The sequence below is a fragment of the Myotis brandtii genome, unplaced genomic scaffold, assembly GCF_000412655.1.
Source record: "Myotis brandtii unplaced genomic scaffold, ASM41265v1 scaffold208, whole genome shotgun sequence".
NCBI classification, from domain to species: domain Eukaryota; kingdom Metazoa; phylum Chordata; class Mammalia; order Chiroptera; family Vespertilionidae; genus Myotis; species Myotis brandtii.
Window position 1 is genome coordinate 2,462,583 of NW_005357764.1, and position 18,006 is coordinate 2,480,588.

Genomic DNA, 18,006 nt, shown 5'->3' on the forward strand with positions numbered 1-18,006 from the left:
TTATGAGTAACTCCATGCCCTAGCTGGTTTGGCTCAGTGGATAGAGTGTCGGCCTGCAGAATGAAGGGTCCCAGGTTCAATTCCAGTCAAGGACACATGCCTGGTTGCAGGCTCAGTCCCCTGTAGGGGGCATGCAGGAGGCAGCTGTTCAATGATTCTCTCTCATCACTGATGTTTCTCTCTCTCTCCCCCTCTCCCTTCCTCTCTAAAATATATATATTTTTAAATATATATTTAAAAAGAGAAACTCCAGAAAGTTCTCTGGAGTCCATTATCAGTACTGTATTCACATCTGACCTCCCTAATTAGACTATGAGCAATGTGAAAGGGAGAACTGGCTCATCATTCATCTCTGGATCCCCAGCACCAAATACCAGGTACACTGGAGCGCTCTTAAAGCCTGCTGAATTTAACTGTACCACTTCCTTGCTACTAGCCCTTGAAGACTAATTTTAAAGATATGGTGAAGGCTCTCAACAAAGATTCCAAGCATTTCCCTAGAATTAGCTTAAAATTAAGTTAAATAAAGCAACAAAGAACTCCGTAAACATTCTAACTTAAAAGTGGAGGTCTAGCCCTAGCCGGGTGGCTCAGTTGGCTGGAGTGTCGTCCCATATTCCCAAAAGGTTTGCAGCTTGGATCTCCAGTCGGGGTTCATGTGTGAGGCAAAGGATCAATGTTTCTCAAACTGATGTTTCTCTCTCTCTCCCTCACCCCTCCTCTCTCTCTAAAATCAATAAGAACATATTCTTGGGTGAGGATTAAAAAACAAAAAAGTGGAATAGCTAGTCAACATGTAGCAAACATTTTTAGACATGTAAATACAATTACTCAAAAAACAAGGTGCAGAAACTGTTTCAAATAACTGGCAAAGAACCCCCCCACCCCCAACACACATACAAAATGGGCAGTTACTGTATCACTTCATTAAAGAATCAAGGAAGTGGGAGGGAATGTGGGCTCGAGGGGAAAAAAGAATCAAGGGAAAATAATAAACCCAATAAATCTACCAAGGAGCCAGGTCCAGCTATCCATTCTGAGTATCTCTCTTGCTCCTGTCACACAGAGACCAACACAACCACGTGAATGGACTTATAAAGGGGGGAATTCCAGTGATGAAGTCACTTGCCCTTGGTTGCGGTCTTGAGACAACATAGCTGTAGATCCTTTGGTCGGCTGTGTTCACCTGCAGGGGTCGTGATGGAGGTGGGTTGAAAACACTTGGTACACCCTCTTGCTCATTCAATCTGTCCTGTACAGCAGCCTGAGAAGGAAAAAGAGTAAAAAGAATTTCAGTGATGCTCAAATCAACTGAGAAGAAGAGATGAGGCAACTGTTGCTTGGTGTTATAAAACAGGTAACCTGAGAAGTGTATCTTCTTGGACCTTTCACTTGTTATGGTGGGAGGTAATGTGGGGTATGACTCCAGAATTCACACACAACAGAGCAGTACAAAGAACCTGTCTGGAAGCACCATTTATGCAGCAAGCACACTGCTTTTATTCAGATGGCCTGTGTTATTGAGGATGGCTGGGAAGTAAGGTGCTTCAATGTACAAGCCTAAGGAGAACCACCTACAGAAAATACAACGTAGAAAAAAACAAAAAAAGAGAGAAAAAACAAAAACAAAAAAAGAGAATGCAATGTAGACAATGCCCCTAAAAAAAAGAACATAACCCTACAAAAGCATGAAAATAGATTAAAGATAAAATTTTCTTAATAAATAAAAACATAGAAAAAAAACCTGATAAATATGAGATTTTTCATAAACAAAAAAAGTAAGAAAATAAACCAGTCCCTAGCAAGTCTCATTTTAAAAAAAGGAAAATAAACATTGAAAAAAAACCGAAGAGGGGATAACAGGACAGATACAGAAGAAAGTAAAAGATATGCTACTTTGTATAGCTTATGCTGAAAAACTTGAAAATCTCTAAAAAGAAAGCATTTTCTAAGAAAGCTTACCAAGAAAGATCTAGGAAACAGATTATGAATGATGGGGGAAAACATAGAGAAAGGCAGAAACAAGTATTTTCTTTCCTTTTTTTTTAAAATAGGGTTTTATTGATTTCAGAGAAGAAGGGAGAGGGAAAGATAGAAACATCAATGATGAGAGAGAATCATCACGCCCCCTACTGAGGATTGAGCCCACAACCCAGGCATGTGACTGACTGGGAATCAAACCTTGATATCCTGGTTCATGGGTCAATGCTCAACCATTGGGCCACACTGGCCGGGCACAAGTATTTTCTTTCAAATCTATGCTATTTATACTTCTCAACTCATTTTATCAAGTAAAGTCATTTTATAAAGCCAGCATATGCTTGAAGTGAAAATCTAATGAGGAGATAGCACAAAAATATCATGTAAAGCAACATCATTCCCTATGCCTCAAATGCAATTCCCTCAAAATTTTCACATTCAGGCACATTCATTTCATCTGTATTCAGGCATCAGCTCAAATGTAACCTCCTCAAAAAAGCCTTACTTGACCACCCTATTTAAAATAACTTCTTGCCCGGCCAGCATAGCTAAGTGGTTGAGCATCTACCTATAAACCAGGAGGTCACGGTTCAATTCCCAGTCAGGACACATGCCCGGGTTGTGGGCTCAACCCCAGTAGGGGGCGTGCAGGAGGCAGCCAATCCATGATTCTCATTGTGGATGTTTCCATCTATCTCTCCCTTCCTCTCTCTAAAATCAATAAAATATATTAAATAAATAAATAATTTCTCAAAAAAAGAAAATAAATCAAAATAAGTTCTTAGATCCTATTACATTTCCTACACTCATTCATAGCACTTATTATGAGCACAAATTATCTAGAATTAAGTTTCATGAGAGTAGGGACTTAGTCTCATTCATTGGTAGGATGCCAGAGCCTAAAATTTAATGGATCAGAAACAGGTTCACTCAGGAATACATGTATTTTCAGAAATCCAGCACCCTATTCAAGTAACATACCATAATTGAAACAGTAATTTCAAGAGATCAAAGGGTGTTTGATAAAATTCAACATCCACTCTATTTTGTTGTTAATCCTCACCCAAGGATATAAGGATATTTTTCCCATTGATTTTTTTAGAGAGAAGGGAAGGGAGGAAATGGGGGAATATACTAGTTAACAAAACCGGTAAAAACAAGTATCTCTGCTCAAATGGATCTATCTCAAAACAACCACCAATATCACAGTAATCACAGTAATAATAAAACAAGAGATGTTACAGTGAGGACAAGATGTTTGCTATCACCATTATTAACTAACATTGAAAAAAACAAGTTTTCCCCCAAAGAGCCATTAAATACACACACACACACACACTCTCTCTCTCTCTCTCTCTCTCTCACTCTCTCTCTCTCTCTCTCTCTCTGAGTGGCAAGATTATTATGACCACCTAACGTTTGTAGGCAGATTAGGTATAATTTCGCTCTGAAGTTGCTAGAGGGCCAGATCATTATAAACGGCTGAACAGCACAACATACCTAAGTATCATTGCTGATCAAGTTCATCCTATCATGTTGATGGTGTATCCCAATGGAGATGGCTTCTTCCAACAAGACAATGCGCCATGCCACGGTGCTTGTATTGTGCAGGAGTGGTTTCAAGAACATGAGGGAGACTTTACCTTGATTAGGTGGCCCCCACAATCACCAGATCTCAATCCAATTGAGCATTTGTGAGATGAAGTTAAAAGAGCCATCAGGCAGCTGGTTCCACAACCATCAAATCTCACAGAACTGGACAGTGCTATTCATCAGGCATGGTGTCAGATTCCTCGCATCACCTTTCAACATCTCGTGGAGTCAATGCCAAGAAGAATCGCCACAGTATTGAAGGCAAAAGGTGGCCCAACGAAGTACTGATGGGGTGGTCATAATAATCTGGCCACTCAGTGTGTGTGTGTGTGTGTGTGTGTACACACACACACACACACAGGGAGTAGGCACTATATTGAGGAATTTGGTCACTACCTTTTCTATTTTATAAACTTTGATCATAAAGCTTCACTTTTTCTACCCACTATTTTTAAAATATATTTTTACTGATTTCAGAGAGGAAGGGAGAGGGAGAGGATAGCAATATTAACGATGAAAGAGAATCATTGATCAGCTGCCTCCTGCATGCCCCACACTGGGGATCAAGCCCACAACCTGGGCATGTGCCCTGACTGGGAACTGAACCTTGACCTCCTGGTTCATAGGTCAACACTCAACCACTGAGCCATGCCGGCCGCGCTACACATTCATTTTTTGATTTGAGACAGAAGAGATAGAGAAACATAATTTGTTGTTCCACTTATTTATGCTTTCGTTTATATACTCATTGATTGATTCTTGTATGTGCCCTGACCAGGGATTACACTTGCTATCAGGACAATGCTCTAACCAACTGAGCTACTCAGTCAGGGTCCACACATTCATTTTTAAAGACTTAAAGAGTTGGAAATTTGAAAACCAGCTCTACTAAAAGAAAAGATTCCAGCTGTGGAAAAATACATGTCTTTGAATCATTATTAGACCATGGAAAAAGAAATAAGCTCAGCCCTGACTGGTGTGGCTCAGTGGATAGAGCATCAGCCTGCAGACTGAAGGGTCCCAGGTTCGATTCAGGTCAAGGGCACATGCCCGGGTTGCAGGCTCAATCCCTAGTGGGGGGTGTGTGGGAGGCAGCCAATCAATGATTCTCTCTCACACTGATGTTTCTATTTCTCTCTTTCTTTCCCTTCCTTTCTGAAATCAATAAAAATATATTTTAAAAAGAAAGAAAGAAGCTCAGAATAAATCCTGTTATACCTCTATGTTCCAGTTATGCTGTTCCAAGGTATGTCGACATTGATCCATAGATTCTATGCCAGTCAAATCCTGGAAAGGATAAAATCAAAAAGTTACTCAGGGGAAAAGCAACAGTACATTTGTAGGTATTTTTATCCCTAATAGACTACTTATGCATACTTCTGCGAAAATATACTAAAAAGTGTTGAAGGTACATGGTCAAATTCAGTAAAATTTCACTATTCAGAATTTGTCCAATCAGCAGAGATTTTTCCCACAGAACAAAAAAAATGAAAATTCCTTATCTTTTAAACCTTCAAGGCAGTGTCACCCCATGCACTGAAAGGCTGCCCGTTGAATTCCCAGTCAGAGCACACACTTTGGCCATGTACGGAAGGCAACCAATTGATCTCTCTCTCTCTCTCTCCCTTCCTCTCTCTAAGCATGTCCTCAGGTGAGGATTTCACAACAACAACAAAAAAAAAACTTCCAGACTTCCAATTAAGAAGACAACTGATTAATATTCTACTATCAAAAGATTTCTTCAACCTCTAAATCCAAAAAAATATTTTTCAATGCTAAACAACTATTCTATTTATAATATATAACGATATAATAATGCAGGTTTCCTGCAAAATAATGACTTTCATTAACTTGCATTGTTTTATCTATTGGCATATAACTTAACTTACAAATTATGTACAACTTTTTATTAAATAGAGTCTGTAATTCAAATGTTTCCCTACAATAAGTATTTTCCCTACTCCCTTCTCCTTAGACTGTTCTCAGGTTTCACTTTGTCTCTAACCAAAGTTCCTACTCTGGCTCCCTCTTTTTCCATACCTGTCAACACAGAAAGTTCCCTAAGGATGAGTCCTTAGTTGTTTTTTTTTTTCACTCTCTACACCTCCCTCCTTGGCAATCTCATTTAATACTCAGCCTTCAACCACCCTTTCTACTCAGATGACTCCTAATTTAATTTCTGAACCCACCATCTCTTCTGAACCGGAGGAGCATTTTTCCAATTGCCTATTCAATACTTCCACCAAATGTGGCACCAGTACCTCAAGTGTATCATTAAACTACTATATGTACCCGGCCAGTGTGGCTCAGCGGTTGAGTATCGACCCAAGAACCAAGGTCACCAGTTTGATTCCTGGTCAGGGCACATGCCCGGGTTGCTGGCTAGATTCCCAGTGGGGGGTGTGCAGGATGCAGCCGAGTGAAGATGTTTCTCTCTCATTGATGTTTCTATCTCTCTGTGCCTCTCCCTTCCTTTCTCTCTAAAAATCAATAAAAACATTTTAAAAAACACACAAACACTACATGTGTTAACACACAACCACCCTCCCAAATATCCTGGCTCAGGTACATCTGGAATCTGAGCTTCATCATTAAGTACTCTATCCTTGAACTCCACACTTCATCAATAATCAAGTTTTGACCATTTTCTGTATTACACCTGCAACCACATTTCCATTCCCACAGCCAGCATCTTTAGTCAAGCTTTTGTAACACCTCCAGTGAACTGTCAAAATAACTTAATTTCTTTTCCTCCTTCTAACTCTTCTTCCTATATGTTGACTGAATAATGAATTCCAAAATCCTTAGCTCTCCTTAGAGGGAGAGAGACACATGGATTGCACAGGCCCCAACTGGGGGTCAAACCTGGAACCCAGGTACATGCCCTTGACTTGAAATCCAACCCATGACCCTTCTGTGCACAAGACAAAGCTCTAACCACTGAACCATGCCAGCCAGGGCCAGACCTCCATTTTTAATACCATTGTCCAAAAAAGGAACTAGGTTCCTTGGAGAAGTAACTGATTCTAGGACAGGGACAGGAACTATACAAAATGAGCCTGGAGAATCGTGTAGTGCCAGAAAGTAAGGACGTGTTAAAAAACAAAAACAAAAACAAAAAAACACCCACAATAATTGGATAGTCATGAATTATAATCCAAATTACAAAATAAACATCCATGAGTCCATACTGATATAACTGTATAGTGGAGAGAACTGACAAACTACCTCGGCCAAGTGATCAACTCTATCAGTGTCCTGGTGATTTTACTATTTGCATAATTGTTCTAATACTTTGGTTTCTCAATTCCTTGCCTACTGTTCCTCCATTCACTCTTGAGGTCAAACTCTAGACCTCACTATAATCATAACTGCAAACCCCTGCACACTCTCCCTCCATATTCTTCTACCTTTTCAACTTCCTCCATCTAATGCCGTCTCTAAATTTTTCAACTCTGCCAGGACCTACAATCCATTGACCGTACTACCTTTTCACTGAGCCTCAGAACCTCTCATATCCTCATTTCCCATCTTATTCATCATAAGTTCCAGAGTCAAATATAATAATCACTCTTTCTTGCACACATCCTCAACTCCTTTGCCCTCTATTACAATCATATTCCCTTGGCTAAACCACAATCTTCTAAAATTCCAAATCCCACCCTCGCTGGTTTTGCTCAGTGGATAGAGCATCAGCCTGTGGACTGAGGGTCCCGGGGTTCGATTCCAGTCAAGGGCACATGGCTGGGTTGTGGGTTTGATCCCCAGTAGGAGGCAGCCAATCAATGATTCTCTCATCATTGATGTTTCTCTCTCTCTCTCTCTCTCTCTCTCTCTCTTTCTCTCTCTCTCTCTCTCTCACCCTTCTTAAAAGAAATCAATAAAAATAAAAAAAAATAAAAAATAAATCCAAATTTCTGTCTACTTTGCACCTGTATCTTCACAGCTGAAGGGGGCTGACTGGTCTTACTTTAAATAAATATATGATCACTAACCTCAAGTAAATCTGTAATATTGCCTGGCCTTCATCCTAGTTGCCTAGTCCATTCACTCCTACTCTCCTACATAACCAGACTTTCGCTCTCCTCAAACTTCCAGCACCTCCTCCATCCTTATTCTTAGTTCAAGATCTTGTTTCCTATTTCACAGAGAAAATAATCAAAAGTTCCAACCTGCATGTCAACCTACCTACACTCATCTTTTCTTTTACTATGGACAAACTTATCCATGCTCCTGGCAAAGGCCAATGCCTCCTCTTGTCTTGTATACCGGTCCTGTCCCCTCTCACTTACTCAAGGGTATCGCAAGAGCAATTCTCCTTCCTCTGCATCAGATTTTCTCTCTCTAATGTGTGTTCCTCATCAGTATATAAACATGCTGATATATCCTAAAAAAATAAAAATCTCTCTTCCCACTACAGCTTCTGCCCAATCTTTTTCCTCTTTAGTGCAAAACCTGCAGAAATCTCCAAGTTCTCATGCCATTCTCTCTTGAACTCACTCCAATCAAGCCTTCACCTCCCCAACATTCTAACAAAACTTCTAATCAAGGTCACAAATGACCCCCACAATGTAAATCCAAACATCTGTTCCCACTTCTCAAGGACTTGAAGTCCAGGACAATACACTGGTTTCCTCCTACCTCGCCTGCCACTTTGTTTCCTTTGCTAGGTCCTCACTGTAGCCTCAGAATGCTGAAGACTGGAGTGCTCCAGAGCAGGGCTTCTGATCTTTTATTTTTTATGTATACAGCAGTCCCTCCCCTTTATCCCAGGTTTCACTTCCACCATTTTTAGCTACATCAGGAAATATTACATGTAAAATTCCATACAATTCGTAATTTTAAATTGTGTGCCATTCTGAGTACCATGATGAAAACCTCCACTGTCTCATTCGTCCCCCCTGGGACATGAATCATTCCTTTGTCCAGTATATCCGCACTGTATATGTTGGTCATTTAAAGCCCTCTCTGCAGTAACACAGTGCTTGTATTCAAGTAACCCTCAAGAAAAGTATGAGGCTGGCAATTCAGATGCCAAAGAGAAGCCGTAAAGTACCATATTTTTCCGTGTATAAGATACCCCCATGTATAAGACACCTCCCACTTTTCCAACCCAAAATTAAGAAATCAATATTTTAAAAACAGAACATATTTTTACTTAGGAATTACTGCAGGTAATGTTCACATACCAGTACTATGATATTATGCAGCATATCACTTTATTCAGCCTCTGTTGCATCACTGTTCTCTTCTTCATCACTATTGGTTCCAGACATATCAATTTCTTCTTCAACTTCTATTGTATCACTGCTGACTGCTGAGTCACTGTCTATATATGTGAGATTGTCCTCAATTCCATCCATGGCATTGCTGATTCCACATTTCCTGAAGGACTTCACAATCACCTATTGTTTGATGCCATACCACGAGTTTAGGACCCAAATGCAGACCTCAGTAATGGTTGTTTTTTTCACTCTTCCTGTCCGTGTCAAGGTATCACCTGCTTTTTTTGTATCCATTTACTCCATTCTTCTCTCACCAGGCTTTAAATGGCTTGCTGATTGAAACATCTAGTGGCTGTAGCTGACCTGTAAGTCCACCAGGAGTAACTGCTAGGTTTGTTTGCAAATCTGATGCAACCCTTTTTGTCTTTTCTGTTAAATGTGCTTGGAACTGATCAAAGACAAGAAGAGCTGGCTTGCAGACCAGTAGTTTTATTGCTAGTTTTACCCAGTGGCCAGATAAGTTTCTATTGAACAAGTACCAAAAAACGTTTTACATAAATGTTAAAGGCACGCTTTAAAATTAAATACCCATTGCATTTTGAAGTTATTTATTACATGTTCTTACAAGCTAATATCTTTTAAAAGTATGACTGGCCACAAGCCTTAGAACAGAAAACACGAGAATTCTCGTGATCCATCCGCAATGTGTTAAGAGCCCCCCAAGTCTTCTGGACCAAAGCTTTGCAAATCAAATGGCCATAATGTCTTCATTCATCCATCCCTCCTCTTGAACATGCACAATAATGCCAGGAGGTATGGTCTCTTTAGGATAGGTTTTCCTCTTAAAAATAAGTATAAGAGGCAGTTTAGTAGCATCTGCACAACATGAAGGCACAGCAGTATAGTGTGTCTTTTCATGGCCACTTGTTTTGATTGCCACTGTTTTGATTCCTTTCACATTAACAGTTCTACTGGAAGACACATCGAAATTGAGAGGCATATCAGTCATGTTTGCAATCTGACTTGGTTCAAAATCATATTTTTTCGGAAGTTGTATGACATAGGAGTGAAACTATTGCATTTTATCCTCATAAACTGGTGGCATTTTCTGAGCTAACTTTGTTCTCGTGGCCAACCCTCCTCTGCTCATGAAATTGAAGCACCATTTGGCCTTTCCTGTGAAATCAACAATGTTCATTTCACTTGCAAACATTCTTGCCTGACATTGAATAAGCTTGGTTGACACATATAAGCCACTCTGGCACTGCTCCATAATCCAAGTCTTAAGCCTCTGCTCCAAGTTGGCCCATTTTGCTGGTTTTCCTCTTAAGGCCTCCTTCTTTTTTGGCATCTTAAGGAGTTGTTCTTCCTGTTTTCTCCACTGTCTGATCATACCATACACTCAGTGGGAGGAGGTCCAAATTGTCTCTCTGCAGTTCTATTTCCATGCTCTTTTGCATAGCTAACTACATTCAGTCTGAATTTTGCAGAGTAAGATAATCTCTTACCAGTATTTATCTTTTTATTTTTTGACATCTTTATGGGCTCAGAACACTCCAGTCTCTGTTGCATCTACGCACTTTCCACCTCCACCTCCACCTCCAATTATGGCATCAGCTGAGGTCAGTAACAATAAGGCTTATGATTGGAGGAAGCCTGTTTGACAAGGTATGGGCAGCAATGCACCTGCTTGGCTCCCTCTTCGGCTGACTTCTGTGTATAAGATGCCCCTCGATTTTCAGTCTAATGATTTTGGAAACAAACTAGAGGCCCGGTGCGCAAAATTTATGCACAGGAGGGGGGTGTCCCTCAGCCTGGCCTGCACCCTTTCTAAACTGGGACCCCTCGGGAACATCCGGATTGGGCCTAAACCAGCAGTCGGACATCCCTCTCACAATCCGGGACCGCTGGCTCCTAACTGCTTGCCTGCCTAACGGCCTGATCCCCCAACTGCTCTCCCTGCCAGGCTGATCCCCCTAACTGCCCTCCCCCGCTGGCCTAATCCCCCTAACTGCTCTCCCCTGCCAGCCTGATCACTCCTAACTGCTTCTGCAGTGGCCCCACCACCATGGCTTTGTCTGGAAGGATGTCTGGTCTAATTAGCATATTACCCTTTTATTAGTATAGATAGCATCTTATATATGGAAAAATATGGTACTTCAAGTGAAAAGGTATGCACATATAGGAAAACACACACAATATATACAGAGCTCTGTACTATCTGTGTAACATTAAAGTGCTTCATATTTGCCAGTGCTTGAGATATACTAACATTTAATTACTGAAACAACCACATGAGGTAGGTAGTATCAGTGCACAGATAAAGAAACTAAGGCAGAGAGGTTAAGTAATTTGCCCAAGGTCACAAAGTTAGTACAACAGGTCAAACAGCTTCATTTCATCCAACTTCTTTTCATTATAATAGCTGATGAGATACTGCAGGAACTTAACACTTGTTTATATCAATTAGCCTATGGTAAAATTGGTTTCCTTATACATCATTTCACTTAAAGTCGCAGAACCTATTAACAACATTAAGTGAGGAGTTTCTGTAATTGGAAAAACTAGGGTTCAAATCAAGACTGTCTTACTCCAGAGCCAGTCTTCATGACCACTTACTATGCTACACTGACTTCATTAAGTATAATATGATCCTATCTCAATAAGACAAAGAGAGCAGAGCTCTCTAACCCAATGAGAATGGGATCTACTAACTAGCCAATTAATTAAAAAGTCCCACCCTAGCTGGTTTGGCTCAGTGGATAGAGCGTCAGCATGTGGACTGAAGGGTCCTTGGTTCGAATTCAGTTAAGAGCACATGCCCAGGTAGCAGGCTCAAACCCCACTAGGAGGCATTAAAAACAATTGGCTTAGAGTGAGAATAAAAACATCCATGTCAGTTAAATACTTCACTTAAACATAAAGCATAGACATGTATGCATCAATCTTCTGATGAAAGCCTACCCTTTTTTAAAAAATATATTGTTAGTGATTTCAGAGAGGAAGAGAGAGATAGAAACATCAATAATGAGAGAGAATCATTGATCGGCTGCCTCCTGCACACCCCCAATTGGCCGGTGTAGCTCAGTTTGTTGGAGCATCATACCATACATCAAAAGGTTCGATTCGATTCCCGGTCAGGGCACATACCTAAGTTGCAGGTTCCATCCCTGGTCAGGGTGCATCCCAAAGGCAACTGATCGATGTTTCTCCCTTACATCAATGTTTCTCTTTCTCTCTCCCTCAAATCAGTAAACATATCTTGGGTTAGGATTAAACAAATAAACAAACAAACAAAATAATTGGCTGTATTAGAAAATAGACCTTAGAAAATGGAGGACATCTGTTCAGTTAAGTGAAGGTTAGGGTAAAAGAGCTTATATATTAAGCATCTGTATATCTGTACATGCAGAATAAGAGTATATACAAAGATACACCATAGCCAGTTATGAGGATAAGAGGGGAAAGATGAGATTTAGTTACCTTTTTACACAATTTTATGCTGCTGACTTGCACAATAAGCATGTATTAACTTGCTAGATTTAAAAGTAAAAAAAAAAAAAAGCTGTGAATCAGATAAAATTATTCCCATTTTATAGATGAGAACAGCTTCAAAGAAGAATTTGCCCAAGGTCGAATAACTCACCAGAAGCTAACTCGAAAGGCTAATTCTGGTTTGCTTCAAGTTTCAAAGCTCATGTTTTCTCTACAACACCAAATTTCCTGGCAAAAAATTTCAAACAGATCACTCTATGATTTTTTTTTAAAATACATGAACAAAAAGCATCATGTATTTTTTCCTTTAGGCAATAAAGAGTCTGATGAAGCCAAAAGGGAAGATTTTCAAAATGAGTTTGATTCTACAGCCCAGAGTTCAGGCTTAATTTTCTATAATTTAAGAGAACAAAGACCCCAATATCCATTTGAGAAGAAAGAAATCTCTTACTCCTGCGTAAGCAAAAAGACCGTTTCCTCCTCCACTGGCCATGCATATTTCCTTTAGTCCCTTCCCTCTCTGTCATATCATCCTTCTCCAGGTGTTCAAACAACCTAAAGGCAGCAAACCAAGGCACTAGAGGAGCTTGCTATATTTGGGAATTTGGGAAAATTGACTTCGATGTGTCTCTCTCACATAGATGTTTCTCTCTCTGTCTGTTTCTCCACCTTCCCACCCCTTTTCCACTCTCTCTAAAACTCAATGGAAAAAAATATCCTCAGGTGAGGATTAACAAAAAACAACAACAAAAACCTATTCTTTCCCATTTGAAACAGCTTAAAACAAATGTCTGTATTATTCATAACTCAACCAGTTCCAAAATACATAGTAAAAAGGATAACTACAAAAATCGTAGAAGATAGCAAACAGAGTGAGAAGCATGAAAAATATACCCTAGGGATTCCAATCAAATCACATGTCACACAAAAAAGTGAAATAGAGGAAATCCGAGATTTCTAAAATATTTTACTTTTGCTAATTTCAATATAACAAATGAAGCAACATATTGAGAAATAGCCCCACTCTTTCTCTCCCCAGTCCCAGGCGCTTTGGGAGCCGCGGGCTTCAGTGCAGATATGGCCAAATCTAGGAACCATACCTGGCACAACCAGTCCCAAAAATGGCACAGAAACAGAATCAAGAAACCTCAATCACAAAGACACAAATCCCTTAATGGGGTGGACCCCAAGTTCTTGAGGAACATGTGCTTTGCCAAGAAGCACAAGAAAGGCCTGAAGAAGGTGCAGGCTGACAATGCCAGGCCATGAGCACACAAGCCGAAAGAGGTCAAGCCCAAGATCCCAAAGAGCAACAGCCACAAGTTCAATCAGCTTGCCTACATCACTCACCCCAAGCTTGGGAAATGTGCTCCTGCCCACATCACCAAGAGTCTCAGACTCTGCAAGTCAAAGTCCAAGGACAAGGTTCAAACCAAGCCCCAGGATGTGGTTTCCAAGCTGCAGCCCAGGCCCCACCACAACTCCACAGTACTGGCCTCTGTCAGTCAATGTGAGGACGGAAGGGGTGGTGTGACCCCTGGGCTGCTGTCTGCATGGAGCTGCTGCCTCCTGTGCTATTTGTACAAATAAACCCAGGGTAGGGGGATGGTGGGGGGAGAACTAGCTCCTAGCAGTGTCACCCTGTTCTGTCCTGAACCCAGTGGAAATTTCAAGCACATGCTCCATATGGTTTGTTAGTGAAGCAACCTGAAACCTAGTGTTATGTCACACCCTAGTTGAAAAAACTTTTGATAGCTCCCCACACCTACACCTTAAAATTTAAACCACTGTGCACAGCTTTTAAAGATTTTGGGAGGCCGTACCTCTATCTTCCCAGTCTTATTTTCCACTTCCAATTCTCGAAATCCATCATAAACACACTCTATACTCCACCTCCATCCCATGCTTAAGCTGTTTCATCCCCTTTGAACAGCCTCCTCTCCACCACCTATTGAAATTCTATTCCTCCTTCAAAGTAGCAAAGTACAGTGGAGAGCCCAGACTTGAAGTCCAGATCCAGACCCACTAGATTTCTAACTCTAATTCCATTTCCACTACTTAATACCTTAATGACCTTACGCAAATACTTCAATAGATCTGTTTTTTCACCTAGGAGCAGGCATACCAGCTATGGCGCTCTGTAAGGCTACTGGGAGGATTAAGCATAATGGTTATAAACTAGTCACTAGCACCATGCCTAAGAGCCATCCTTCTCTCCCCCTCCCATCCTTTTCCTAAATTCCCACAGCACTGTCTATACAGTACCACACTATTAGCATTAACAAACTGCAGGATACTCATTCATATATGTATCTGGCTTCTCCATTAGATTATAGATACGATGGTTATGGGTATGGACTTCTAAATCTCTGCCACTTACTACTTGGGTAAGTTACTTTACCTCTCAGAACCTGTTTCTTCATCAATAAGTTGAATGGGCCCTAGCTGGTTTGGCTCAGTGGATAGAGTGTCCGCCTGCAGACTGAAGGGTCCCAAGTTCAATTCCGGTCAAGGGCATACGCCCAGGTTGCGAGCTCAATCCCCAGTAGGGGCTATGCAGGAGGCAGCCGATCAAATATTCTCTCTCATCATTGATGTTTCTAAATCTCTCTCTTCCTCTCTGAAATCAATAAAAATATATTTTTTAAAAATAAGTTGAATGGACATTAACACCTTACAGTATTATTAAGACGTTTAAAAGAGTTCGTGTATATCAAATACCTGGCATAATGCCTGACACCTAGTAAGTTTCAAAGAATGTATAATGGCAATCTAGATGATGAAACTGATCCAGAAACTACTTAAAGAACACATAAATGTCATAGACATTTGCCTTAGTATATCCAATTTCATAAAGCGGTCTTAATACAACTTTAATGTGCCATTCACCTCGTACTGCTATAGATGTCCAATGAAGACAAAAACAGAGGTTGCTATGCACTTTACTTCAGAAATGCTACCACATATTCATGTTCTTCCAGGACCAGACTAAGTACACCATGACTCACATCACTTCATTACATTTAAACACCATGGGATAACCCTGAAGCGCTGTAGGGGGTAAAATGGTCTGCCAAAGTTAAACAAAACTCTGAAATTAGTGGTCTACCAGGAAATGGAAGCTGTGTATTCATTCTGATTCTAATTTGCTGTGTCATCAGTTTCTCTGCTCAAAACTCCAATTAAATATCAACTAACTTCTATGATAGTATTTTTCCATTTTATACAGTTCCAACCCACTGCTCAACTTTTTAAGTTGATGTGTAATAAACACACAAAATCCTGTTAGTTTCCGGTGCCACTGATCAATTTAAGAGGGAAAAAAAAAAACAACCTCCAAAATTAACTACAGTGAAATCTAACCAAGGAAATTTTGGAAAAGTGAGAACTTGCTAAAATTAAAAAGACAAATCACAGCATTTGCATTCCACTATCGGTGATACACAGGTTGTCTGGCACACCAGTCAAGGGCTCAGGAAAGGTTCTGAGAAGACAGACTTGGCCTTAAATCTCACACCACCACTTACTAGCTGTGTAACCACCTAAGCACCTTCCTTCTTAAGCCTCATATCCTTCATCTGTAAAACAGGGACTGTAACAGTACGAATCTCATAGTGTATTAAATCCGATAACGTGTGCTCGGTGTTTAGCCAAGTACTTACAACATCATACTCAATAAATACATGGCGCCCTAACCGGCTTGGCTCAGTGGATAGAGCGTCCGCCTGCGGACTGAAGGGTCCCAGGTTCGATTCCGGTCAAGGACATGTACCTTGGTTGCGGGCACATCCCAGTGGGGAGTGTGCAGGAGGCAGCTGATCAATGTTTCTCTCTCATTGACGTTTCTCTCTATCTCTCTCCCTTCCTCTCTGTAAAAAATCAATAAAATATATTTTTAAAAAATAAATAATAAATAAATGGCATTTTAACTTGGGAGGACCTGAGCACTAAGGTTCCTGGTAACTGCTGACATGAATAAATATATAGCACATTTTATATTAGGAAATAAGTGTGCCACTAACTTTAATTCTCCCCTAAGTCAAAAAAATGATTAATAAGCAGTAATACTGTTTGGGAGCATTTTACGTTTTACAAAGCCCTTCAGACAGCTCTTCTGATTTGATTTCCACAATATCACTAGGGGGTAAACATTTTTAAAACATGTATTTTATATACATAAGGAAACTGGTATCGACCAGAGTAACCAAGAGTCAAGGTTACCCACCCTAGGGGTCTCTTCCCCCCAGACTCTCCAGCTCAGACATAAGGGCTTATTTAAGCCCAAGTTCTGAGCCCCACACCCCTTTTCAAAGAAGGCCGACTCCTCCAAGTTACCACCCTCCTCGGCTCGGTCACGCACGTGAGTCCGGGGACGGCCCGAGGGCACCACACCTCGCCCGGGGCCGCTGATGACATTTATGATGTTGCATTTGTTTCCGAACAACGCGGGGTCCTCCCACACCTTCAGGGCGGGGGCCAGGCCTGCCCTTCCCCCACCAGGTCGCCCCACACAAGCCTTGGCACCCAAGATGCCCTCAGTACATGTGTATGCAAGTAGCATGGGGTGCCGGCAGGATTCCCAGGGACCCGAAACGAGGCCAACCCCACGGTGGGGATTAAGCATCCGCGGTAGATGCAGAGTCGCTGGGCGGAGAGGACCCGATCTGGGAAGGATGTCTGAAGACCGGCGCCCCTAAAGGGCCCCAGGGAAGCTGGAGAGGGGGAGGCGGGTCTGGCAGCTGCCGCCGCTGGAAGGCCGGCCACAGACAGGCTCGGGGCAGCGGGGCAGTTGGCGTCTGGGGGGAGGGGGCCGCCTGCTGGTCTGCGAACCTCGCGCCCAACTTCAGGAGGGTTCTGGGCTCCTCTGGAGGCCCACTCCCCAGCCCGCGGCGGCATGTGCTGCGCCGAGTACTCGCTGCTACCTGAAACTGCAGCAGCTTCTCTGTCTGCTCCTGGGTTAGATCCTGTTCCTCAGGCGCCGCCATTTTGCCGCCGCCTCTACGCTTCTGACCCGTCCGCACCGTCACCCGCCGGAACTGATCTCAGCAGCAACTACGTCCGGTCGGAACGGCAGCCGACGCGCAACTGCGCCTGCGCGGGCTGGCTTAGCCGGGGTAGTGGTGGTAGTGGTCGTGATCGTTCGCGCCGCCAGGGGGCGCCACTCTCGGGCAGATCCCGAATACTTACGGAAATTGCCGAGGGACTGTCGGTACCCGTCCTCAGGATTTCGTCCAAGAACCGGATCAGCTAGGAAACTAAGACTCCTGAAGATCCCAAAGAGCCGAGAAGTCCCGAATGCGGATCGAGAAGTTCCGGACGTTCCCGAAAGCCACTCGGCTGTTTTCCGCTGTACCTTAACCATACGCTATTCCTGAATGTTATTTTAGGAAATTGTGGACTTGCCAAAATATTGGCCGTTTGATGTTTGATACCTGCTCTGGCATTTCCTGAAGATCCTGATCATCTCTCGGGAGGTTCCTACAGTCTCTGAATACTGGCCGGGCATTTCCCACGCCGCCTTCCAGGCGGGAACTGTGGAAGGCTGTGGCCCCGGGAACATCTCAGCTTTGAAGTCGCTCGCTAAGATTGTTTGGACTTGGCGACCTGGGTCTTTGATGTTTAATGGCGCTACCAGCCTTGGGCAAAGCTTTCGGTTGTGAACGAAAGGGGCCACATGCTGACCTGACAAGCTCAGGGGAGGCCTGCATGGCAG

At 42.1% G+C, this 18,006-nt stretch overlaps 1 protein-coding gene across 3 annotated transcripts in view; it reads right to left on the reverse strand.

Moving 5' to 3' along the window:
* FAF2 (Fas associated factor family member 2) overlaps positions 1-17,374 on the reverse strand; it is a 38,851-nt gene extending 21,477 nt beyond the window's left edge. The window contains exons 1-3 of one of the 3 annotated variants that reach the window (XM_005865515.2): positions 17,216-17,361; positions 4,792-4,860; positions 1,130-1,264 (exon numbers count right to left, since the gene is read on the reverse strand). In XM_005865515.2, the coding sequence (XP_005865577.1) occupies positions 1,130-1,264; positions 4,792-4,860; positions 17,216-17,278 (267 nt within the window). In that variant the 5' untranslated portion in view covers positions 17,279-17,361. Of the gene's footprint in view, positions 1-1,129; positions 1,265-4,791; positions 4,861-17,215 lie in introns of all 3 variants that reach the window. The other 2 variants (XM_014539086.1, XM_014539085.1) reach the window with 2 other exon arrangements.
* Positions 17,375-18,006: the final 632 nt, after the last annotated feature.